General features: G+C 36.5%; 1 protein-coding gene across 1 annotated transcript in view; it reads left to right on the top strand.

Moving 5' to 3' along the window:
* TMTC2 (transmembrane O-mannosyltransferase targeting cadherins 2) overlaps window positions 1-25,895 on the top strand; it is a 233,977-nt gene that overhangs the window by 123,604 nt on the left and 84,478 nt on the right. The window contains exon 3 of the mRNA XM_066550550.1: window positions 12,684-13,512. Coding sequence (XP_066406647.1) covers window positions 12,684-13,512 — 829 coding nt within the window. The remainder of the gene's footprint in view (window positions 1-12,683; window positions 13,513-25,895) is intronic.

Genomic DNA, 25,895 nt, shown 5'->3' with positions numbered 1-25,895 from the left:
TTCATAGTTTTCATCATTTTAGTATTAAAACCATTAATCTCAGAAATCACCTCATACAAACAACCCAACAATACATAGTTTGTTTCAAAGAACTACAGATTCTGCTACAAGGTTATCTTTAGAGTTTAGTTTCTCTTTAGATGTATGAATTGTGGAAGATGTAGTTTTTAATAACTGGAAAAACTTCAAGGTCCCTTCATAGAGACTCCTGAAAAAATTAGCAATTGTCATTTCTGTCCTGGAATGTATTTTGGCTAATGATTTTTATGTACTCTTGTAGGCAAGAAGGAATTTTAATGAAAATTGTAGGTAAAAATTTAAAATATTAGTCTTTTCAGTCAGATTTTTCATCACGAAAATGAATATTGCTAGCCAGGTAAATCCATAATGTGTGATTATCCCTAGTCTTTTAAGGTTATTCTCATTTTTTTTTCTCTAAGCAATGTTAAGAAATGGATTTTGTTCATTGATTGGCAAAGTTGGCAAAGGTTCCTTCCAACCCAAACTATTCTGTGAGTTTGTGAATATTTACGTGCACTTCCTAGGATGCCGTGTTCAATCCTGTTAGATTTTACAGCACACTGAGTATAAAATGGTGGGCAGCACCATTCTGAAAAGCATTGTTGCATTTCAGGGTAATGTTTGGCAGAAGCAGACAGAGAAAGGAGTGAGGAGCAAAGAAAGATGAAAATAAAGTCATTGGCAGCTGCTATATAGGCTGGATAAATATTCAACAGAAGCATGCTGGATGACAATTTCCAGATCACACAGTAAAAGAGTTCACTGCTGTCTGTAGTGCTTAATTATTTGTATGATAGATACTTATTTAGGGGCAGAACCTTCTTAAATTCCATAGAAAGCATAATTACAAATTCCTATTACTGTTAGGAATACAGTATCTGAATTTAGAGGCAGTATGGGAGTATCAGAGCAAAAGGAGACAGAAGGTGGTTAAGCAATCTGCTTAGTATCAGTCAGCATATCTGTGTCAGAGCTGGCGACAGAAGCGTCATCTTGATCTGTTTTCAGGTGCATTTTGTCATGGTACTTTCAGCAAAACTTTGAAGAATTTTCACTTTCTGGAGTGATTTGAGTGTCGCTACCATCTATGAGGTAGAGATGAAGAAGGTTTCATAGGAAGACTTAAGGTGCTTTTGACAGGAGAATGATGAGCTGACGAAGGATCTGTGGGTTGGGCGGATGAAGTGCCGACAAACACAGCAGTGAAGTTCATCCTGCTGTCTGAGGATTATCATGAAGCTGAAGATGTGCATACTTCCAAGGGACAAGGACATATGTCACAGCTTTCTGAAAGATTCAGAAATTTGGACCTTTAATGTCATGACATCTAGGTAACCTGTGTAGTGACCCTGAAAACAAGCTGCTGGTGTAGAATGAATATTTAAGACTGTCAGGTGGGAGGGAATTTTGTGGCCATGTAATCCTTCTTTGCACATGATAGCTCAAGGACTTTTTGTTTTAACATGGACTGTGTATCTTCTGTTCAGTGGGACTTGTCTATTTTTCAAGACTTAGAAAAATGAAGTATTACTTTTTAAGGTGTAACAGTTATAACCGTTCTCAAATATTTCTGTTATAAGTCTCAGTTTGCTGAAGAAGCAGGGATGGGTGTGGTTTTTTTTACCATGCATGGAAGATTGCAGTTGTCCTAGTGATATTCTTGGAAGTCACATTTTGATAGGCAGCCTCTTTGGTAGCAGTCATGGATTAACAAAGTTAAACACTTTCTTCAGCTTCCCTCTTTTATATGCTGCTCCCTCCACTGGGCTGACACAATGTCACTCGCACAAGGAGCAGGTCACTCTGGAAACTAGGAAAAAAGAAACAAGAAAGTTCCCAAGGCATAATTACTGTTTAAATTCTTCAATTGTCAAGAAGCCACAATCTAAATTTACTCATTAGAAAAATGCAGCCTGAGTCAGTTATGCCTACATTTTGATCTTAAGAATTCTGGCATACTGTACTCCACTGTCTTCTTCCCACCGTCTTGCTGGCATCCTTCCTTAGCAAACTCAATAGTTTAATCTGAAAGCCAAGGTGGATGTTTTCTAGCATGCAAAGCTGTTATGTCCCCATCACATGCATAAAAGTTATGGCATATAGTTTACTGAAAATGTATTTATTTTTAAGTCATTATTAGAGGGTGGATGTAGCTTTGATCTGGAGGTGGATTAAGGGGAGGCTTCAGGTTTGTGTGTAACTGAATTTGAGTCATCAGCACCCTTAGTGCTCTCCTGCAGGGGAGAGTGCTGCACAGAGCAGGGAACTGCGGGTAACTCAGGCCTCTCCTGAGCTTGCTGAGGTAGGGTACCTCTCTGGTCTTTCATTGTGTCTTTGCCAAACAATGTCTTGCTTCAGGCCGCAATTTTTTCTTGTTTGCTCTGTGGAGTGGCTGACCTTAGGCAACTTGGCTTAGTTAATTAAATTTTACTAAATCTTTTTATAATGAATTGTGTCTGTCTGCTAATCCCTACAGATCCATGTTTTACATTTGAAAGAACTTATTAAAAAATGAGCCAAAAACTCAAAATAGGAACAACTTTGAGGATTTTTCTTTTGGTGGTTTTACTGTAGCAGCAATGTTCAGTGATGTGAGTGTCTGCATAATGTAACACATCCTATTCCAAATCTTGCCTTTTTTGAATTCTTGAAGAAACCCACACTCATTAAATAGCTTTCTGTTATGATAACTTGCAGAGAGGACTGCTGTACTTGAGCCTTCCTACTGAGTGACTTCTCATTATAAATCATCTCTTTATGGCTCAAAAATACTGCACTTCCAAACTCCACTCATTAGTGAGAATGGAATGAATTTAAGAATAGCTGGCTTTTTGCACCAGAGCCATGCTAAGGAAAGACTGCTGCATTTATGTCCTTGATGCTCAAAACATGTTTGTAATGCACTGGACCTGAACAAACCAGGAATTACCAAGGCTAGCTCTGTGTGTTGTTTGTGTGTGTAAATGTGGATGAGTACATGCAGGCAACGTGATTTCTGTTTGCACTTCTTTCTCTTCTTCTATTTTGTCTATAAAAAATGAGAAATATGTTTAAAACAAAAAATGAGAAATATGTTTAAAACAAATAATTATTTTTTCTTAAATACATTCAGTACCATTCTCAAAATGGTACTGAATGTATTTAAGAAAAAATAATTTTCTTCCTTTCTTCTGAAAGAGTATGTAAGTTTTCATTTCCTTCAGAGAAGCTGGATTGTTTTACAGGTAGACTTATTTGATCACAGATCATTACCTCACAGGAATTATTAAAGATCTTTTTTTTTTTAAGCTAAACAAGATAACTGTGCAGGCTTTCAAGTAAGTTTAGTGTAATTGGTTAAGGGTTTCAGCACACCTCTTACAGTACCAGTAAGTGACCTATTTTTAGTACTTCACCCCCTAACAGTTGAGAAGTATCTTTGTATTGGTTCACAGGAGGTTTCTACTAACTGCCTCATTTCTTCACATTAGCTTAATGGAGAGTAATGACATTCCACATCATGAAGTAAGTTTTGTCATCCATATTCTGCTTCAGCATCTTTAATCTCTCTTTATCTGAATTATTGAAGATTTGGTTTTGTAATATGGAGGTCAGTAAATGCTTTACCTTTTACTCTGTCTCTGATTCAGGCTCTAGTAATGCACTTTGTATTTTTAAAAGGCTATGCTTAAATATCCTTTTAAATACACCATAAAAGGATCCCTAGAATAAGGGGAGAAAGAAATTAACACCAATGTTTTTTATATTGTTTTCTTCATATTTCATGTATAGGGAACCAAAGTAGAGGGCATCCTATTCAAGGTGTTCTGGTGCTTTTATCAAAAATACTTTTGAGAAAATTTTCCATTGAAGTGTTTGTAGTATTAATTATTGCCTAAATGTTATATTTGAGCATTTTTACTCCTGTGATATCTTTGCAACACTCTTCGCTATCATTGAGCAGTAATTACTTATGTAGTTAGCCAAGACTGTTTGCTGCAAAAAGTTTAATTTGTTTTCTCTATTCATTTTCATATAGGTTTTCATTGCCATTTCTGTTTAGTGTGTTCCATAGGGAATGAATACAAAAAGCTTCCCCAGTAATTAACATAGAAAACAGGAATCTCTCTCTTCTTTAAATTAGTCTTTGATCATAACCAATTCTATTAAAAAGCTTGCAATCTAATGAAAAAGGCGAACAAATTAAGTTCTTATTAAAATGGTAGTTTTCTCCATCTTGCTCCTCAAGATTGCAGTACTTACTGGTCAGGTCTTACAAAGGTTGTTCATTGAAGTTCTTTTTTGAGGTGCTGTTTTTTTGCTTCTTTGGTTTTGGGTTTTTTTGGTGGTTGGGGTTGTTTTTTTGTTTTTTTATTCCAGTGTATTACTCTTCAAACTTTCAAGCACATATATCCAGAATTTAACTGCTAGTGCTTCAAAACTACTTGGTTAGCTACATGGGAGGCAAGAGTAGGTTAGGTGAGAAAGGAGGCATGTAGGTGTGCTTCAGACCTCTTGTTTTGACTAGGAGCTTGGGAGAAGTTGTTACCAGTACACCTGGGAACAAAGCTTTTCATCAATGGTGGTGTCCTACTATTTGTCACCATTCTTTGTGAATTACCTTTCATGTGCTGTTGGTGGTACTTTGAATCTCGAAGGTGTGTCGTTCTCACTTTTGTTAAGGCTTTCCAAGACTGTTAGTCATTGCTGTGTTGCCTTTAGCTTCTCCAGTTCTTCGTGCTACCCAGTTTTTAAACTGTGATCCTAGCAGAGCATAGAAAAATGAGTAGTTAAACAGATTGCATCCAGACTGCAGGAGATGTCCTTCAGGCTGCTAATTATAATAAGCACTGCATCTGAAATAAATGTCCAGTAAGTGGCTGATACTGTGAAGTTTATTCCTATTCCTAAAGGGTACTGTGTTCCAACATAATATTTAACTACTTTGGAGTGTCTTTTGGCCATCCTATGGTGCCTTTTCATAAATAAATGTATTTTGTGATTGTAGAAGGAAGGTGAGTTTTTTTAAAACAACATTTTATTTACAACCTAACCTCAGTTTGTCCCACAGATAGGTTCTGAGTCACTTAACAATCTTTTCCTTATCTTGTTAAACTGCTAGATCTGAAAATAAAATAACTGCACAACAATCAACTTGAAATATTTTTTAAGGAAATAAGAGTCTACTTGATCTTAAATGAATCTTCCTTAATAGTTTGCCTTCTGAGGTAATAAGCAGGCTCTGTGTTTTGCATGGAACTTTCAATACTACTTGTGTTTCTCTTTGAAATGTTGTAGGTTTTAAAGCTTTACTAGAAGAATTACAATTAAATGTTAAAAAATTGAAAAGTTTTTCTTTATTAGGAGTATAGTTTCAAGACTACATTGCTGCTGGCTCTTTTGACATATTTTAAAAGTACAAGTAAAACAAAACACCTTGATTTTTTTTTCAGTAGGCAAACAGAAAAATGGAAAAACCCGCACATAAGATGCTGGTTGTTATCCATGATCCGCTCTAAAATCCTTTTATCCACTGTAGCAACTGACTGCTGTAAACTTGATGGGCTTCCAGCTGATAGCTGCTACACCTAGAGAGGTTGTTCCGTCAAACCTAAACTTGTTATTTATCCCATGTGCAGAAGTTGGTTATTGATGACGTTCTTCTAGTTGGTGGTAAAGTTGCTTAGTCGTTGCTAGAGGCTTAATCTGGAATTTAATGACATTTTGGTCATAAAATCCATTGGTCACTATTTGTCTATTTACATTCTAACAGTGTGTGTTTTCCTCTCACTGCAAATTAAACCACTTCATAGGCTTTAATTTTCCTTTATTGCCCTCTTATTAATTTAGAAAACATGAAATTACAATTTTTTGTGTTAGGTTGGTAGGATTGCAGTCTGTGCTCTTTGGAGCCAGCCAGCTCTTTGTTTCTTTTTCCATAAGCAGGGCAGAACATGGTATAGAAAAGGAGAAGAAACAGTTAAGAAGAAAAACTGCATATCTATCTATTCCAAAAGCAGAGCTTTAGTAAATTGTATTGTCAGGTCAGATTTACTTAATGTGACAAAGGAGATATAAATTATATCATGAGCCTTAGCTGTTGCTACTCATTTTCATGTGTATTTGTTACTCAAGAGGATGGGCCAGCTTTGTTTTCCCAGGTACAGCTTTTGTTTGTGTTCCCTGTGAGACTGGGGCAAGGCTTCCTTTCTCCGTGGGGCTCTGCAGGTCTCTTGATCCATTTGCTCAGGTGTAGAGCTGAACTGTGCCCCCCACCTCAGCTGTTCCACTCATCTATAAGACTGACCTGCTTCCTTGTAGTCTGTGTGGCAGTGGCAGAAGGAAACTGATTCCATTTTACACAGCTGGAATCTTCCTTTGGTTCCCTTTGAACTTAAACAAATTACTTTATTAGTAATTTATTAGTATTGAGAAGAGTGGACGGATTACTTCACATATCTTGGAGGACGTGCTTTCATTTGTAGCCTCAGTACAAGTACAGTGTTTACCTTTCTAGCAGTGGTTTAATAGAGTTGTTTGTGATCTGTGATGATCTCTTATGCTTCTCTGAAGATGAGCCAATTACTTGCTCCACTTCTCTTACTTGTGTACCTTTAAGCAAACAGTGTTGCCCCTGCCGTTTATACAAGTTTTTTTTTTTAACATTTCTCTGTTATTTCAAAATAATTTTGAACGTACTTGTGTGTTCAGTGAGCACTCAGTGTTTTGTCTAGTCTGGAAAGTGCAGCACTCTTCCCTCGCTGTAAAACCTCTGAGTGAGACAGTACTTGTTAGAAGAAATGCAGGTATGATGACCAGCTGCCTACCTGTGCAGTGGTAACAGTGATGCTGGACAGCTCAGGCGTCCCTGAGCAATCTGGCAGTCCAGGAATGTCTTTTGGTCCCAATGTCTTTCTAATCTCCTGTGTAAAGTTCTTGCTGCTGCAGATAGATGGAATAACTCTGGGTAGATATCCATAGCATCACCATTTTTACACAGCATTTAGTTAGGTGGACTTACAGGAAGCCTTTCCTCGCACTGATCATGAAAACAGATTTATCAAACTGCTGTATATTCATACTGTAATTGGCCAAATATAAACTTTCTAACAAGGGTTTGAATATTACAAAGTAGGCATTCTTTATTGCAGTGCTGGGAATTTGGAGGATCCTTCCACTAATCAACATTTCCTGATAGCTGGGTAAACAGAATTCTTATCATACACACTAATCATTAGCTATCCCCACTTACTTGATATATATGTAGTACATTATTTATGTAGTCACAGCCCTTATCAGAAGTCCTTTTATGGTTCTTTGGGGTCTTCTTTAGTGGTCTTCAGTGCCCGGTGTCCTATTCAGGTGGCTTTTCCTTGAGCCCCACTTTTAAGTGTGATATCATTGTTTTGCTTTGTCAGCTTTGCAGAGCTGAGCTGGTGTCCTGCTTAGGTTTTGCATGACTTCTGTTGGCCTAAGTTATCTTTTATCTGCTTCTCTAAGGCTTTGTTGTTATGTTCTCCTGTCTGTGTCAAGTCCTTCTGCTCTTGTACTATCTCCAGTCATTCCTGAAGATTCTGATCTTAATGCAGTCTATCTTTTCCCCTGTAGTCCTTATAGCTATTTTTCAATGGAGAGGTTAGAGTCTTTGTGAGTTTGGATTTTTTATTTTATTTTTGTTTTGGTACTTCAAAATCCATATTAAAGAATGAAGGATTTTAGAGTGAGACTTTGGCAATTTTAAATGCTAGTATTTATAACTCTAATTAATGTAAGGCAAGTCAGTAGCAATAATGACTGTTTAACTTGTGCTAGAGGCTAATTACAATAAAACTATGTACAGATAATCTTTAGCTGTTTTGTGAATGCACTTCCTTGTTGGAGAAAAATTGTGTGGGGTCTTAACACTAGAATTAAATGTCATTAAATATGCACAGTTGATCCCAATATTGTAAAAGCTGTTGACAGAGTTCCAACTCTGAGGTAAAACATACCTTCAGGTCAGTTGTTGCATCACCACTGAATATGAGTAAACCTCATTTAGTGGGTCATGCAAGCAGGAATTAACAGGGCAGGTGGTCAGGCAGCGTTAAAGGCCACTTCCATCTCAGTACTGCGGCCCAGCAGGAGTTGTAGCAAATAGCTTCATTCCTGGTGGCGAGATGTTTTTGAATTGTAGTTTGGCTCCAACTTGGCAGATCTGTTATCCAGGAACCTCTACCCAGGGTGGGAAGAAGATGCTGTAAGTCTAGTGATCTGGCAGCATTTTAGTACTTTTGGAAGTCCCAGTTTTCAAGCCAACATATATTTAAGGAACTCTAATTTGGAAAAGAAACTCCTGTGAGTAATCCCTGATGACAAATCTTCTTTCATCACTGTATCTCCTGAGTTCTAAGAATAACATTTTCTGTGTGATGATTCTGATTTCTGGACTGTCTCAATCATGTGCCATATTTAATGCTGTTTGTGAAATGGACAATGTGAGGTTAAAAGAACAGTGTCTTTTGAAAATGCTTTGGATACCACTTAGGTGATGACTGAGTTTTGGCAGTGGCTGCCCAATTAAGAAATCTGCTGCAGTGCCTTATTTAAGGGCAATATAATGAAGTGAGGAATGAGGATTTAATGCAAGGGAAATGTGCAATGTGGGTGGGTCATGCAGATGGATTTTGGTAGGGGGATGAAAAAGGTTTCTACAGTCAGAAAGACTAAAATTGCAGTGGTGATACTTGCCTGTTAGCAGGCAGGAGATATGTTAAATCTGATCTAAATCAGTGCTCTTTTTTTTCTCAGATGAAAATGGCTACTTATGAAAGGTTAGAGGATTTATGGGGGTGTCAAAACGTATGGCAGATGGGCTGGATTAGGACTCATGAGTATAGTAATCCAAATCCTTTCTGCCAAGCATTACAGAGGATCTCTTCAGCTCCTGGACTGCACTGAATGTACACAATCAGATCAGAGTAGCACAGGCTGTCAGGAGGCTCAGAAGAGTTACTAGTGAAAGTGCTTGTCTGAGCAGAGTTCATTTTGAAAGCACTTCCTTTGCAGGCAAAAGTCTACTGGGGTATTATTTAATTTTAATAAATTGCTGGAATGATTTTCTTCCAAAGCCTTAAAGAAAGTAAAGCAAAAATATGTGCTAAACCTTTATCTTTGACTATATTAGCGCTGAGGGATAAAAGCTATGCAAAAATCATGAATGTTGAGAGAGGAAAAAAGGAGAATGAATTTGTCTTTCCCTTCTGGCCAGTGCTGTCTGTGAGATTGGAAAACTGAAAACTAAAAAAAAAAAACAGAGAAAGGAAAAAGGCATCATACTTTTAATTGTTGTGACAGATGTTTAAGTGTTAGGGACAGATTTTTCTTGCCTCTAGACTAAGCCTCCTCTGAAATCTGAAAATTCACAATGGTGTGTAGTGTTATACAGGTTATTGCTAACTGTCCTTAACTTGTAGGTAATTTTAAATGGTTGTAAAGCTACTGACTATTGAAAAGATCCATGTGTGAAATCTGGGGAAGAATGCAAACCATTTTTGTCTGAGGCAGCAACAGGAAATTTGCACTTCACTCCTGATGTCAGTTAACTGAGTTTAAGAATCTACCAGAGCTCAGTCTCCACTTGACTAGTGGCTTACAGCATGATGAATAATGATGATTATGTTGGGGTGCTAAACCTACTCAGATATCTCTGAGCTCAATGAGTGAGTGCTTAGACATTTCATTTGAAAATCATGTAAAATGAGTAAAAAATAGTAAAAAAAAGTTTTGTTACAGCATGACACACAATCCTGTATGTGGATAATCTGTGTTCTTTGTAAAACCTACAAGTGTGAGGATTCAGATATTACAGGCCTTAAATGTAAAGCTTAAAAGAGAGGCTGCAAATAGTTACTCCAGCGGTGAAGATTGATTAGCTCTAAGCTACAGATTGTTAACAATTTTTGGGTTAGAAGCAAGAGACAAATTTCTAGTTGTTAGTATTTGGTTAACATATGAGAAAGACCTGAAAATTTTTAGTAGGTTTCACTATTATCCATGAGGAATAGCATATTTGCACTCACGTGGTTTTGTCAGAAAACTTTGTAAGGTGAACTTTCTTGGCATTTAATTGAAAAGTTCAATGGTTAGGACTTCAGAAAAGTGAGATTTCCTTCCAGTTGTTAAGTAAGTATTAACAAAATAACAAAGCAGCCTAATCAGTCTATGGAAGCTCACTTTTCATCTGTTAATCAAGTTTCACTTCCTTAATATTTGGGATATCTTAATCTTTCAAGTGGTACATAGCCTTCCAGAATAGACTATTTCTAACTCAAAGAAACAAAAAATACTATCTTTTACTTTCCAGCTTCTTTCTGTTTTAGCAGCCTCTCCATAAGAGATTCATAAGAAGGATGTATGAGAGAGCAAATAAGTCATGCTTATTATTTGAGAGTTGTTTTATGTGTATGTTTGAAGGAAATGAGCTTGAAAATTATTGAGCCAGAAGGGTAGACAGAAAAAATGTCATGTAGAAAACTATGATGAGAATGAAAGGACAAGTTAAACCTGGGACATGAGATTTTACTGTGAGGACATACATGCAAATCCATGAAATCTGAATAATCTTTTTATTCCAAATGTAAACTTAGTTGGGAGTTTCAGTGATAACAGTGATAACAGCTTTATATTACACCGTTTTATAACATTATAAGCATTTAAATAGTTTTGGCAGGCATGGATGAAACCGTATGTGAAGTGAGTTGTAAGGTATTACCCAGCTTACAAATAAAAGTAAGTTGTTCTAATAGGTTTTCCAGGGAAAGTAGTTATCATGATGTGTAGATCAGGATTTTGGCTGATATATTACCAAAACATTGTGGATTGTCCAGAATGTAAAAAAGCTAGTAAATCAAACTGGTATTAATATGGCAAATTAAATCTGGACCCAGGCTTTACTTTGTGTATAAAAAGTGCCAGCATTTTTTACATGTTCACAATCCAAGTGCATGAATGTTCCCATTATAAATTTGTTAGTTCCCTACTAATGCCTCCATTAAATTCCATAATGTAGCATAACTAAATTAATGAATCTAACTGATGTTTAATGTTTTAAAGTTCACAAGGAGGAACTCTGTAGAAACGCGAAAATGTATAAATTTCTTCCTGATACATTAAAGATAAACTATAAATTATCATTAATAGAATGTGTCTTCTTAGGAAAATAACAGTAAACTGTAGAAAACTTAGTAATTGACCTAAAATGGAGCAACGCAATCATCTGTAATTTATGTTATCAAGGGTTGATCCCACCCACAAAGAAGAAAAATTAATTGTTTTGTAGAAATAAGATAAAGCATTCTACTGTTAGGTTCTGCTTCTGAATAACTAAGTAAACATTGAATAATCATCCCACAAATGTGTAGTGTGAGATGGAAAAAACAAACCTAATTAAATGAAAAATTATTGACAAATAATTCTTTGTAATAATGGGGAAAAGATAATCAAAGCACTTAATCTGTATCTGTAACTATTTGGCAAATAGTTTTTTTTTTTCTTTCCTTACAAAAGGCATCTGAGAAATTGAAATATAAGAACCCCATATATTTTAGCTTTTACATAGAGAGAGAGTAATGTAAACCAGCTTTCATTTAGGGTGCCCATGTAATCGAGAGCAGAGCTTACCCAAGAAGCAGCTTCTGCTGGAAAATGTTCTGCTACTCCATAAATAAGTGCAGATCCTTCAAGTTGCTAGCATGATGACATTGGTAGGTGGAGTGAGCTATGTGCTTCCATAATTTTACTTAGAGACATATAAAGATGTGAAAATTTTTGGACTGTTTATTATGGTGTGCTTGAGGAAAAAACCCCGATGTGTTGTTTGGCTCTGAGATCACAGAATTGTTAGGGTTGGAAAGGACCTCTGGAGACTGTCCAGTTCAAATCCCCCTGCCAAGGCAGGGTCACCTAGAGCAGGCTGTCCAGGAACAAATCCAGGTGGGTTTTGAATGTCTCCAGAGAACAAGAATCTACAACATCCCTGGGCAGCCTGTTCCGGTGCTCTGCTACTCTCCATGTAAAGAAGCCCTTCCTCATATGGAGGTGAAACTTTTTGTGTTTTATAGAAAATGAAGTGAGACTTTGGAGTAGGTAGAGCTGAAAGCTCCAAGTTAATAGGTAGGAGCTAGCAGACCTAAATATGGAATCTGTGTCTGTTTTTGTCTCTTGCTTTCTTGGAAATTTTAATTGGTTTTCTAGTGAAATGCCTCAAGGAGAGACTTCGATTGAAGAAAATGGATCTGGAACATCCTTCAGACTTTAAATCTAGCTAAGGCAAACTTGTGTTTCGGTCACAGCCAGAAGATTATATAGGATCTAATGTAAGATTCCATAAACTCCCCTAAAATAAGAGTTTCAAAAGCATTATACAACTAAATCTTAAGCAAGGACTGACAGCCCTAAAATATCTGAAGGCTTGACTGTGATGCATTCTTGATAGAGCTTAAATGAAAGAGTAATTTCCTTTAGTCTGTAGGTCAACAGTGTACCCTAACATGGCACGATCCAAATGTCAGACATGGAGATCTATTGTGTTTGTTTCCATTACTGAAAAAGAGTTCTATCAGATATTTTCTTGATTCTTTGTTGTGTATAATTTACACAAATAAACACCTAGTGTTGATTTATGCTTTTTCTTTTTCTTTCAGAGAAAAAATTTGACCCTGTTCTTCAGCATTGGCTTATTGACCTCCTGGGGAACTGCACTGCTGGGTGTTCGCTTGTACTGGATGGGCAACAGGCCCCCAAGTTTTTCTAATTCTGACAATCCAGCAGCTGACTCGGACAGTTTTCTCACACGTACCCTGACCTTCTTTTACTTGCCAACCAAGAACCTCTGGCTGTTGCTGTGCCCAGATACCCTCAGCTTTGACTGGTCTATGGATGCTGTGCCTCTTCTAAAAGCAGTCAGCGACTGGAGGAATCTACACACTGTGGCCTTCTATGCAGGACTCCTCCTCCTTGCCTACTTTAGCTTGAAGGGCTCCAGCAATGAGAGAGAATTCAATGGGAAAACTGTAATGAATGGCAAGCAAAATGCTAATGGGCATAGCTGTCACCCAGAGATGGAGTACAAGACACTGGAGGTGAAGTCAAGCTTTGCATCAAAAGAAGAGAATGGCCTAAAAAAGCATGAAATTCAGAAACTGCAGCTTCCTTCAACCGAGAACATTGTCATTCTGTCTCTCTCTTTGTTAATAGTGCCCTTCGTTCCTGCCACAAACCTGTTTTTCTATGTTGGCTTTGTAATAGCAGAGCGTGTGCTGTATGTTCCTAGTATGGGCTTCTGCCTGCTGGTTACAGTAGGTGTCAGGGCCCTTTATGTCAAAGCCCAAAAGCGCTTTCTGAAGAACTTGGTTTTTTGTTCCACTGCTGCATTAATTGTTTTCTATGGACTCAAGACTGTTGTCAGGAATGGGGACTGGCAGAATGAGGAGATGCTGTATAGGTCAGGGATAAAAGTAAACCCTGCTAAAGGTAATTTTTGCTCTTTATGGTGAATGTTTTACTTATTCCTGTCTATCTTTGCCTTTGAATTGTCTGATTTTACTAGCAACATCTAAAGAGAATACTTTAAGAAATGTAATTTCGAGTTGCAGTGGTATGTCCATCAGTAAAAAATGGGGAAAAGCAGGAATGTGTTTTGATTAGATGTTACAGGTTTGGCATTGACATGGAGAAAAGGAGATCTTAAGGTAAGGGGATACTTTCTTTTTCAGTAGTATTAGTTCTGTGTTTTGAAATTAAAGATGCATTATTAGTATTATAAAGCCCACCCTGGTGTTTTTCCATTTGGAATCTGGTATATAGCACGCTAATGAACATTTTTTGTGAGTTAACCAAATGTTCTGTTTTCTCTGATTAGAAAATATAAGAAGTAGTAAAGGACAGCATCAGGGAAGTGCTGTTCCTTTATTTCATCTGATGCAAATAATGTCAATACTACATAATAAAAATGAGGAAATGAGGTCAGGTATAATTCAGCCTAGGAAATTACTGTAGTTCCCCTTGCCTACGAGTACTGTAAAGAGTTATTGTCAAATACTTATGCCTTCCTGCTCATGTGTAAATATCAGCTATTTGTAACATTGCCCATCCACGTCTCAAAGGTTATATCAATGCTGTGATGAGATGTGACTACAGCTAGTGTAAACATATCCAAACAGGCAGTAAACCCGCCAGTTTAGGTATCAGTAACAATGTTTAGCTGTAGCTGTGTGGTTTCAAGCATGTATGGCAGATCCAGCTTGGATCCTGAACTCCATGCTGCCTGGCTGTACTACTCCTGGCACAAATGCAAGTTTTTATGAGTGGCCAAAATATCACCTGTGAGTGCAATGTAGACATTGACTAAGCCTTCCTTATTCACAGTTCATCAGAAGTGAGAAGGGATTAGTTGATTGCTTTGCCTGTCTGTGAAAGAAAAATTTGACAGCGCTTGAGTACTTGAGTTTTTTCAGTGCTCTGCTCAGAAACTCCTTATGTAGTGTGAAGTCATCTGCTGATAGAGTTGTGCATTTTGATTAGACAGCTGTATCATGCCATTGTCTAAAAGCTGTGATAGTAAGAGGCAAATGCAGGTGGTTACTGTGAGCTCATAGAGAGTGAAAAAGTAGATTTGGCAGATAAAATATGCAGCAAAGCAGCATTTTAGTAGTTTGTCAGTCTGATTTTGTAACTCTTCTTCATATACTTTCTCACCCTAGGAAAATTACTGAACTTGTTGCTGCAGTAAGTGAGTTTTTTAAATTGTGAACAAGCACATCCCATTTGTTTTACTTTTTTTCAAAACTAGCACAGGAGAGCAGGAAATGAAGTAACTGAACAGCGAGCCAGCACACCAGAGTGACTATATGAAGCTCTGAGAGGTACAAGTTTAGCGACAGTATAAAACTCATATTAAAACACAGGAATTCCTTGGAAAGAAAAGTGTGTATGCACTTGGTTAGTTAATGCATGTTCAATTTTTGTCCTTGGTGGAGATGCCCAGACATTATTAGTTGTCTGCTTGCAATGAGGCAGATTTTGTGATCAAAAAAAACCAAACAACATGCTTCTTTTTGCCCAATAGTAGGGTTGGCTGCAGCATTGTCTGGAAATTTGACTACTGGGTATTATGCTCCCAGGAGACAAGATGAGCTGTTTTCATCTACACATCTCAGTATGCACAGACTCGTGTGTACATGATCGTCTGGTTTCTTGCCATATAAGCTGACATTAAGTGTCTTGTAAGATGTGTAAAAGCAAAGACAGTATGTCAAGCAGTGATATAGACATGACTGAGCTGACTTAAATAAATCTGCTCAAAATATCCTGTTAAACTTCTGCTGAATATTTACTAGCCCACATACATTGCAACAAGGCTGGGTATACGACACCCCTAGCTAATGTGACCTGTCACCCAACTCTATTCATTATTGTAAATATTTCTAAAATTATCCTTGGCTTTGACTATGCTAATTTTATTTTCTATTTCTCATATAGTCAGGCAAGCATGACTGGACTAGACTGGCTGCCAATCCTGCCAAAGCATTAGGAGATCAACAATTCAAACTACTCTTCAGTAATTAAATGAGGTTGACATAGGAAAAACAATTTATTTTTGTTTGCCTCTTTTTTCTAGTTTTATGAATTCTAGTGATAAATAGGCTATTCAGAGAGTGGGACAATGGGCTGCTCAGTCAAACAGTAGAGTGGAGAAGTGTTTTCCTTATTTTTAGGCTACTAAGAAGCTGTCACTCCTCATTTCTCTGCTTTCCTCAGCTTGTAGAAAGTTTCTCCTCAACAGTATTTTCTTACTTCTGAAAATTGTGGAGTAGCAGGATAATTTTCCCTGATAGTTCTGCTTTTTCTCTCATCTCCTGCAAAGAGCTTCTTCTGAACAAGAGCTGCTTCTGTCGTAATCTAAAAAGCAATGAGGCATCCCTCAAAAAACTCACGGTGTGGAAACTGATAAAGAAATAGGAATCTGTGAAGACCAGCTTTACTAAAGAAAAAGATGAGTGTTTTGTTCCAGATCCATCTGTATTCTGGTCTAGCAGGCTAAATGGCACTGATGGCTGACTGCTGTGCAACACTGAGCTGATGTGCTGTAGTCATAAGGGCATTTGTTGAGGCAGGCTTTTAGCATGGGTGCATTTGTGTACTAATGTGGCTGAACTGCTTTGGAAATGGAGTTGTCTCATGTGGTGGTGGTTTATTACCGGGTTCTCTGTGTTGTGATATGTGTAAGATTATAATCTTATCTGCTACTGTGGGACTTTGAGGCAAACATATTCAGCAGCTTCTCCATCTTCAATCCTCAGGGAAGAAATGGGTGATAATCACCTCACTGGTACTTTCTTCTGGTCCCTTCAGGGGTACCTTGCAGGCAGTGCAGGCAGAGTCGTGTTCTGCTGCAGGTGAGAAAGCCTCTACTCCTGCAGGCAGCCACAGCCTTTCTGCAGTTTACATTTCTCCAGGCTGTTTTTGTCAATCACTGACAATGTGGGAAAAATACTCAAAAGCATGAGCATGGATTATCTCTTAAAAAAACCTGAAAATGCACCGTGGGAGAGTTAAGTGAGAAGAAGATGGTGAAGCTGCCTTCAAATTACCCTGTGTGTGCCAGCTTTCCTGGCTGCTTCACTGTGTGGCAGGCAGCTGCCATCCCTTGGCTGAAGGAGTCCTTGTGAGGACTTGGGATGCCTTAGCTGCATCTTTACTGGTCTTATTCTGCTGTTCTGGTTACGACTAGTATTTCAAATAACTTTAAAGTGATCCAAGAAGTACCTTGTTACAGTTTGTCAGCACTTGAGGGAGAAATATGCAAGACTGACTAATTTAGTTTATGGATTCTGAAGTGGGTGTATGCATGTTTTGACCGTAGGGAGGGAAAGACACAAGTGTTTCTATGTTCTGCCTTCAACTTAATGAGCAGCCCAAGTGATATAAAGCAATTCTCATTATCTGAATGTTCTTTTTTAGCAAAGGAAGCCTCCCAAAGTGTAAAAACAAACAAAAAAGTTAAAAGTGGGTGGTATCTGTCATGTCTTTTTCAGTTAGACTGAGGGTCATTCTGTGGTGATGATTACCTTGTGTTTCATATAAAATTGTAATGACACACAAAATAATTGTGCTTATTATGCCTCATTAACTCTAGTTTTCCCTGTACCAAAAATAGGCTTCAAAAAGCATAATCTTCCTCTGGGCCTTGCAGCCCACATCTGAACATGGAAGATCATTATATATTTCTATACCTGGGACAGACATTGATTAAAGAAGTGGAAAATAGAGAGGCTTAAACTGCTAGACTGCCACAGAGGTATTAGTTGCTTAGTCATATTTACTGATGAAATTTTAATCACCTGGTGCCATTACATTTGCAAGTAGGCTTTGAGGATCCTTCCAGGAAGTAGTTGACCTGCTATACAGAGCAGATGCCTAACTAAAAATTCACCTCAGTTCAGTGAGGAAAAACAGTTACTATATTTTGTACTAAGCTAGGTAGAGAAACTGTTATTTCCCACAAACAAAAAAGATGCAATAAAACATTATTTTCCATTATTATTATTATTATTTTTGAATCACTACTGGTGACTGGAAACCAAAGGAATTGAAATATTTTAAGATACAGCATTCTTCAGATATGCTTATTATTAAGAGCTTACGTTATGCGGACAGTATCTCCTCTAATACCTTTAGAGCTTCAATAGCTATTGCTGTGACACACAGCTTGTTGTTCACTACACATTTTTGTACTTCCTAAGTATGGCAGTGTGTGTCCTAATAAATATCACATTAGGCATTTAAAAATAGTTTGAACATTTGGAATTTGCCTTTCAGTGTTTTGGTGTGTATATTCAAATTTTTTATATGTAGCTTGTCAGTAAAACTACAACCAGTTTTTAGCCCAACAGCCCAAAATATTGCTCTGTACAGTAGTTATTTCTTTTTCCTTAGGCTCATTTAATGTCAATAATAAAATACAGTGTGATTAATATAACATTGCACTGAATAGAAAATGTGGGTTTGGGGGAAAACAGCTTGAGAGAGAAAGTAATTTCAGTGCACAGATTGTCATATAAAACATCAGACTTTAAACATATAAAACCTGCTGATACGTACACTTAAAAGTTTTGTGTATTATCATTGTTAGGAAATACCAGTGATATGAGCATACCATCTGGAGTTAGGTATTCATGAATTAGTTTTAGTTTTGCTAATTAAATCTTCTTTAGTCTTTGAAAAAACCACTTTAATCTCAATTTTTCTCTCTGGAATGGAGCTCATATTACCTATTACCATAAGACTAGAATTTTTTTTTTCATGGTTCATGGTTGTTTTAAAACTTCTCTGTATTTATGGCAGTATAATATCCATCCTAAGCCAATATATATCAGAATATATAGTCATTATGGTGATTCTTGATATTCTTTTTAGTTAATGTTTTTAGAAATTGTCAGAGAAACATAGTAACAAGTAATCATCCATTTTCCCAATATCTTTGCCAGAACTTTCTGATACTTAAGTCTTTTTAGACTAAATGTTGCATGAATATTCTCCTTTACTTCTATAATAATTTTCAGCTTTAGCTACTTTTTAAAGAAGAAATTACTTTAAGGTATATCATCTTTCAATGGTGTAAAATGTTTCCAGCCACCAGTAAGAACCTTTGTAACAGCTACTGTATGGCAGATACAATGATTTTATTTAGGTAACAAAATCATAGGTTAGAATTGCACATTAAAAGTATCATTTATGATATATAAAGTTATATGGCTATATAAGTCTGCTATACAGGAATTATGCAGGATATACCATGATAAATCGGGGTCTCTGTTCATAACAAAAGCATCAGAATTTGAAGGATAAATGTCCTACGGGATTTTTCAAAGTTCTTAAAATAAAATGGATTACATTTTTATCTGCAACTCTTAAAAGCTTGTTTTGGTTTAGGAATACTACTCCCCAAATCAGTGTCCCCACCCATGGTCTCCCAAATTCTTTCTCTATCTTGCAGGTGATGGGAGGATAACTTTAGGGTCTGGCTATGCCTGCCAGGGTAGCTGGGACTACAGGCACCACCTTTCCTGGCTCCTGTAAAAAAAATTAACTCTGTTCTGGTTGGAACTAGGACACAGCTTTAAATGAATTAGCTCAAATGAACTACATAGAATTGTTTGAAAGTTAAATAAAAAGCCTACTCCCTGGAAACAGTTTGGGGCTCTCTAAATGGATGGTAGTGCTGCTCTGGATGATTAAATAGTGTAGAAGGAATGGGCATTTGTAAGTTGTTTGGGAAACAGCCATAGTTATTTAGGGCATTTGAGCATGCCACAGGCAGCCCTCCCTCAGCAAAACAGTCTGGTTATGCCAAATATGGTGGAGAGCTGAAGGAAAGTGGTTTATAGTTCAATTCAAACTCTGAATTTACTTTACAGTGACAGTGTTCTCTCTTCCAGTTCTTTCGAAGTGCTGTAATTTCCTCTGAAACCCAAGTCAGTGTGGGATGCGCTTCTTCTTCAGCAGGATACGAGAAAGCCTGATATTCTTCCTTTATATTTGTGTAGAGGTCTGGAAACAAGGATTTATTGTTTTCCACTTGGAGCGTAGTGCAACAGTGTCTCTAATCTGTGAATCTTAAAGTGCAGGGGGATAGGAAAGAAACTATTATTAACTAATAGCTAGGCTTTTTTAAAGAAACAAACATGAGACATTGAGCCATGGGCCAATCAAATTTTTACTTCTTCCCCTGTCTTCCCCGAGATGCTCTGCAAAATCATTCAACAAGCTCATCTGGGCTAAAAACTACAGTGTAGGGGGAAAAAAACCAAACAGGCCCAGTCAAGGAGGAATCAGCTTTGGCAAGATGAATTTCTGTAGCATATCAAGCAAAATGGCATAAGTTTTTGTTTGTTTTGTTTTGTTTTGTTTTTGCCAGAAAACGATAGATTTTATTTTCCAGTTTGATTAAAAGAGAGAGCTTTGGTCCATATTTGTGTGTTCTGCAGAATTAGCCTGAGGTTTTTTCAGAGAAAGAGCTACTTCTAATTAGAGGAAAATGAGATTATCTGGATTGGTTCTCAAGCAGAGCATGTTTATTTAAGTGCATTAGATAATAATCCAATTTTTTTATTATTTTATCTTCTTTTCAAAATTTGACAACTTGGAAAAAATCCTCCCTATTTAAAATTTTTGCATTGAGTTACATGTCATCATTTTCCTACCTGTCATGGACTTAATATCAGTACATATTCAGGTCCACTTACATTAATTTACTATGGACAGTACAGCAGTCTACATATATGCCTTTCTATACCACTTGTGGTAGGGTAAAGTCCTAGTGTAGATAGATAAATACAATTATTTTAAGATTTCAAATACCTCTCCTTTGGGTAACGGGAGGTTTTATTACTTAAGCCTGAACTATCATCATTGCCAATCCTCATGCATCCAAAAAGTAAATGATGGCTGATGCCATTACAATGTGCACAAGAGGCTTGCATATAGTTTTGTTTTAAATTGCAGAGCAGATCATGAAATAGAATGACTGAATTCTCAATGCTACTTTCTTCTCTTTCCTTAGATGCTCTAGCACACTGAACTTTTCTTTGAGGTCTTAAAATACAGAAGGTATTTTGAATATGGACCAATAAAGATGCTAGTTAATAGTTGTAGCGTCTTTAATTAGTTTCACTGATAAATGCAAGGAGGTAATTTTATGACCTACCTTCCTTCCTGCCACCTATATTTCCATACCAGTGGGGATATGTATTGGCTGGCAAAGCTTCACAGGCTCTTGTCTTGCCTTTCTAAGTGATTTAAAGCAAAGCAAACAAAACCAGACATCTTGAAGTGTTACAAAAAGCCTGCTGCTACCTGGATATGAAGTAATTTGCATTTTCCAAGTCTGACATGTGTCATTTGAGCACATGTGAAGATATTCTTGGTTTGACAAACCCAAATGCTGATTTTCTTTTCACCATGGCTCCTCTGGGATGTTCCCAGGACACTGTGCTCACTGTTCCCCTTTTCTGGAAAGAAACCAACAATGATCCATCTACTCATAGCTTGGAGGACCAGGGCTGACATTTCAGTGCATCCTGCCAGTGCTGCAAGAGGCTGGGATGCAGTTGGTCACTTGGGACATAAGTGATAATTTTGAATGTATCATAGATAATTTTTTATAAAGCCTACTTTTAAGAAGGTTACGTAATTTGACAAATTTAGTACATGGTCCCCTCTTTGCCTGAGTCACTCTGAGGCTTTGAAGAGTTCCTCAGGGTTCATCCTGAGATGACTGGGATACACAGACATGTCCTCTTGTTCCATTTGTATTTTTCTACTCCTTTCATTTTCTTGCATGATTTATATCCAATGCCTCAATTAAATACAGTTCCTCATATAATGAGAGTTTCAGATCAGCACCGTTCACAGCTCTGTTCCTGACCATTGTGAAGTTAATTGGAATGGGACCTTTGTGGCAGTAATGTCTTATGGTGTTCACACACTTGCAATGCACACGTAGCTAACAAAGCTGTGCAAATGTGTGATTGGGCTCTGCTGTGAACAGAACAGTGATTAGATCAGATGTTAAAGGTACTGTGGTCATCCTTTTCTCATTGTTTTCCCTAGCCTGGATCATTTTAGTTGTCTGATTGATACCATACTCTTCACAAAAATCATTTTAGCATGAGAGAGGCTGTGACAAACTTGATTTGCTGTAGGGTGGTAGGTAATGGTGAAGCCAAAGAACAGCAGCAGCTGCTCGGTCTCATCTCTCAGGTTCATTGAGCTGTCAGAATCACTCTGCTGTCCTTTGAGGAGGAAGAGTTAATTTCTGTAACACAGAGGATGAAGGGGGAGTATCAGCAGTAGAACAGGCCATGACTTTACATTCATTTGCATCAGGGTTTCAGAACTGAGAAACAAGACCGAAGCTCTGCCTGCCAAATATGGGTTGGTTAGTACCCATGCTGACATGTTGCTGGATAGCTTTCAAAGCAGTGCATAGTTTTCAATTTTGTTTTTCTTTCACCTGCTGTCATTACAAAAGCCCTGCAATTGATCAACAGATGAACTGTTGAACAAATGCTATAAATAACAACCCTAATAAATAGAAAAATATGTAAAAGTTAAGAAGTGATAGATATCTAACACAGTCTCTCTCAACATTGCCACATACCCATCAATATAAAAAAAATCAATGTGCAAAGTAGATTAAATGCATAAATTATGGTTATGTAGAAACCATTAGCCCTTTAGGAAACAAGAAATTGGGCAATTTGGTGGTTAAGTTAGCAAAAGGAAGTAACTTGATCAAAATGTTCTATTAACAAGTGAAGTTTTTAGAAGAATATTATTGCAAATTATGTGCATGAATTTATTACATATTTTGAAAAAAATCATTATTTCTTTGGAATAACAGGAAAAATATAAATACCTTATACAAACTGTAGTACAGTAGTTAAGCAAAAACTGCCCCACTTTGAAAGTAGCAATGTGTATCATTTAGATGAATTTTTCCATTCTCAAAACACATAATAAACATGATCTAGTTGATCTTGCTGTCTTTGTGAGTGGTAGTGGCTCTCTATTGTAAAAAAACCGTTTTAGATGTTGAACTCTTCATTATGTTTTTATGAGTCTGCAGTTGAACTTTCAGAGGTTTTCTTGGGGAAGCCTGTCACTTCTCTGTTGGTGAAACTGTTTCCCTCTTGAAGAAAAAAGTGAAGGCTTTTCTTTTGGGACTAGCATCGCTTCATCCTTAAACACTATTGAAGAAAAAAATTGAGATTCTAATTGTCATTCACTTCTTTTTCATAAGCAAGTCAGAAGAAATGTGGAAGGATTTTAAACAGAGGGAATGCAAGCTTGAACTGTTGTTTCTAATTTCACAAGCTAAAGAATGATAAATAATACACAAATATCTGTAAAGCTGCATAGAGGTTTTCTTGGCTTGATGTGCATTTTTCTGTGAGCTAAAGGTTCTAGTTTAGAACTGCTGACAAGCTGATTACAAATTACTGAGCTGTTCCCTAAATCAGGTTTTGTTCAAGTAGTTTGTTTTACTCAAATAATAATCTAGTTCACGCTCCTTAATGCATTCAACAATTTGTAGAATAACTTGTGTGAGTAAGTTTGATGGGATACGGTGAGAACAGTATTACCAAACCTCAGCAATTTCATGTGAATAGTGAATGTTACATATTAATTTTTTAAGTCTTACATTTTTTCCATTCGTTTTCAAGTATGTTTTCATAATATACAAGGAAAGGCAGAATTTTCCTTTTCTCTCCTATGTTATTTTAAAATGTTTACCAGGATGTATTTGAGTGATTTATTAGGCAATTGTAGTTGGATTTTTTCCTCTTCATGTTTCAGAAGTGTTTGAACAACATATATATTAATAAAATGGCAGTTTACAAATAGATTTCAGTATTACCTAATTTTTCATGGATTATATAGGGGTGCCAGGTGGGAATCAGAATTTAATACTTTGGGTTATCTTTGTTAATGATTTGCGATGTTAATTTTTTTTAAATTTAAAGCAAACTTCTGAGTCAAGAAATTACCATGCATGCTTTTAACCCAACTGACTGCTCTTCTAGGACACTTTGTTCCTTTATTATCTTAATTTCACTGAATAACAGCATGATCTTTGGTTCAGTAGAAAGGGAATGTTTTATTTAAATGAAGAAGTTTGTAGACATTAACTTCTGTTTCTCACTTGTTTTTAAGTTCAGTTGAAAGCTGAAAGTTTACTAGTTTTCTTTAGAAAATGTGCTTCTTAAATCCAGGCAGATTAGATTAGACAACGTTGTCCTTGTTTTGCTGTTGGTCTTGCACTCTTACAGCCTGAAAGTGCTTGGAGAAGGTTTAATATACCAGCCGGGTATTTTTCAGTCTTGTTAAATCTTAATTGTCAGTTTCACTGAGATAGTTGAGAAGTTAAGCATGTTAAATGTGAAACTAATATTTTTTTTATATTCATTTTCATTTTGAAAGCAATAGAATGCCTGAGAACTTGACCTACTCTCACTGCAAGGTGGCGTAAATGCAATCTTTAAAGTTTAATAGAGGTCTAGTTTGATATGGCCAAAATTATAACACTAAAACAACTATTTATTTTCCTACTTAGTGCTGCATAATTTCTTCTGTTTTTTTTTTAAATCCCAGACAACAAACAGAAGAACAAAATCCCTTTAAAAAGTTTCATTTTCCTGCAAAGACATGTAAATAACATAGGAGTTCTCAAGCATTAGGAGATTCTTAAGTTTATACTTGACTAACCTTAAAGGTAATTAAATAGATTTAATTTTTAATATGCCCATTAATATTAAAAATTAAGCAATTAAGTAAACATTGAATAGACTGCGTTGTAGGCGAGATGTCAAAGTTACATTTGTTCCCATGCTATGATGGAATATTATTTCTTAAAGACCTGGGTCCGTTTTGGTCTCATTGTTTGTGGACAGGGAATTAAGCTGCAGGCAAAGAGGAACTATTGCAAAGCTCTTTCATTCACAGCTTCCTTTTTCTCTTATGCTGAATAGGGTCTTCAATATGGGGAAATTTGAATTTTGAATTAAAGATTAAAATGTGGCATATACATGTACACCTTAATATTTTCTGAATGTTAAATGTTGCCTTTTGCAGCTTAGCTAATGTAGATATTATGTGAAAGATATTTATAAAGAATAATTGGAATAAACATCCGTTCTAAATTCCAGGATTACTGACCTAGTTTCTTTTTCTTTTAAGAATATTTATTTTTCTTTTCTTACTATGTACAAATGGAAAATAGTTGAGTGCTAGAATTTAGTTGGAATCATAGGGCGGGCTTTTAACAGGAATGTAGATTCATTTAGATATAACTGTGCTTCTGTTTCTGAATGTGCCTAGAGTTGAAACAGTGCTATTACAGTTTTGAATACAAAGTTTTAAGATATGGAAGCTAATAATTGAAGTCCTTTTTTCCCTCTGAAGGTTAGTTGCATTACTTAAGACAAAGCAGGAGTGAAGTTCCTTGAGTAGCTCATGTAGCCTCTTCTCCATGTATGTACTCCATCCTCTTTTACTCTTGCTTATATGCCAAAACCCAAGAGGACATAGTTGCTGCAGATATTAACTGTTCATAATTTCTATGGTGTATGAATATCATCTCTACACATGTTCAATGCAGCTTCATCACCAGCTAGAGACAGATCATTCTTCTAACTAGTTCTGTATTTAAATAGTATTGAATTTGTTCTATCAAATTTATCTAGTTTGGATAAATGAAAAGACCTTGGTTTTCATGTTTCCATTAATGATAAATTGTCAGATTATCTTGTTTTATGTTTGCTATTTTCTATTATTGCCACTTCTTCTAGTGCATCACATAAGGTTAATTATTCACAGTTTTACAAGTTTAGATAAAAGTCTAAATGGAATAAATTTAAAATTAAAGAGTATAGGTTAATATTGATTTATATTAAAAACCTGATACAGATTATTTTGAAAAATGTACATTAAAATATTGTCTTAAAAATTATGTTGTCTTAAAAATATTGTCTTAAAAATTAACTCAGATAACTGTTAGAACCCATTTCATTCATGGTGAAATGAATTGTAGAGGAGAAACTATTACACTGAACAGTGTTAACAGTGTCTTTCTAGTCTAACAGGTGAAGAGATGAACTGAATCATCCTTTTGTGCATACTTTTATTTTCTGAGCTTCAGAATGGTTGGGAGTAAATAACTACGTGGCAGGAGATGGTTATCAATAGATCAAATGGTCATTTGATGTAATGCTCTGTTATGGGAGATTAGAATGAAAACAAAACTCCCTATAGATTGTATGGAACATGCAGTTATGGGAAACTGGATGCTCCTT

Source organism: Molothrus aeneus, chromosome 5 (genome assembly GCF_037042795.1).
Source record: "Molothrus aeneus isolate 106 chromosome 5, BPBGC_Maene_1.0, whole genome shotgun sequence".
NCBI lineage: Eukaryota > Metazoa > Chordata > Aves > Passeriformes > Icteridae > Molothrus > Molothrus aeneus.
This window is presented reverse-complemented; position numbering and strand designations above follow the sequence as displayed.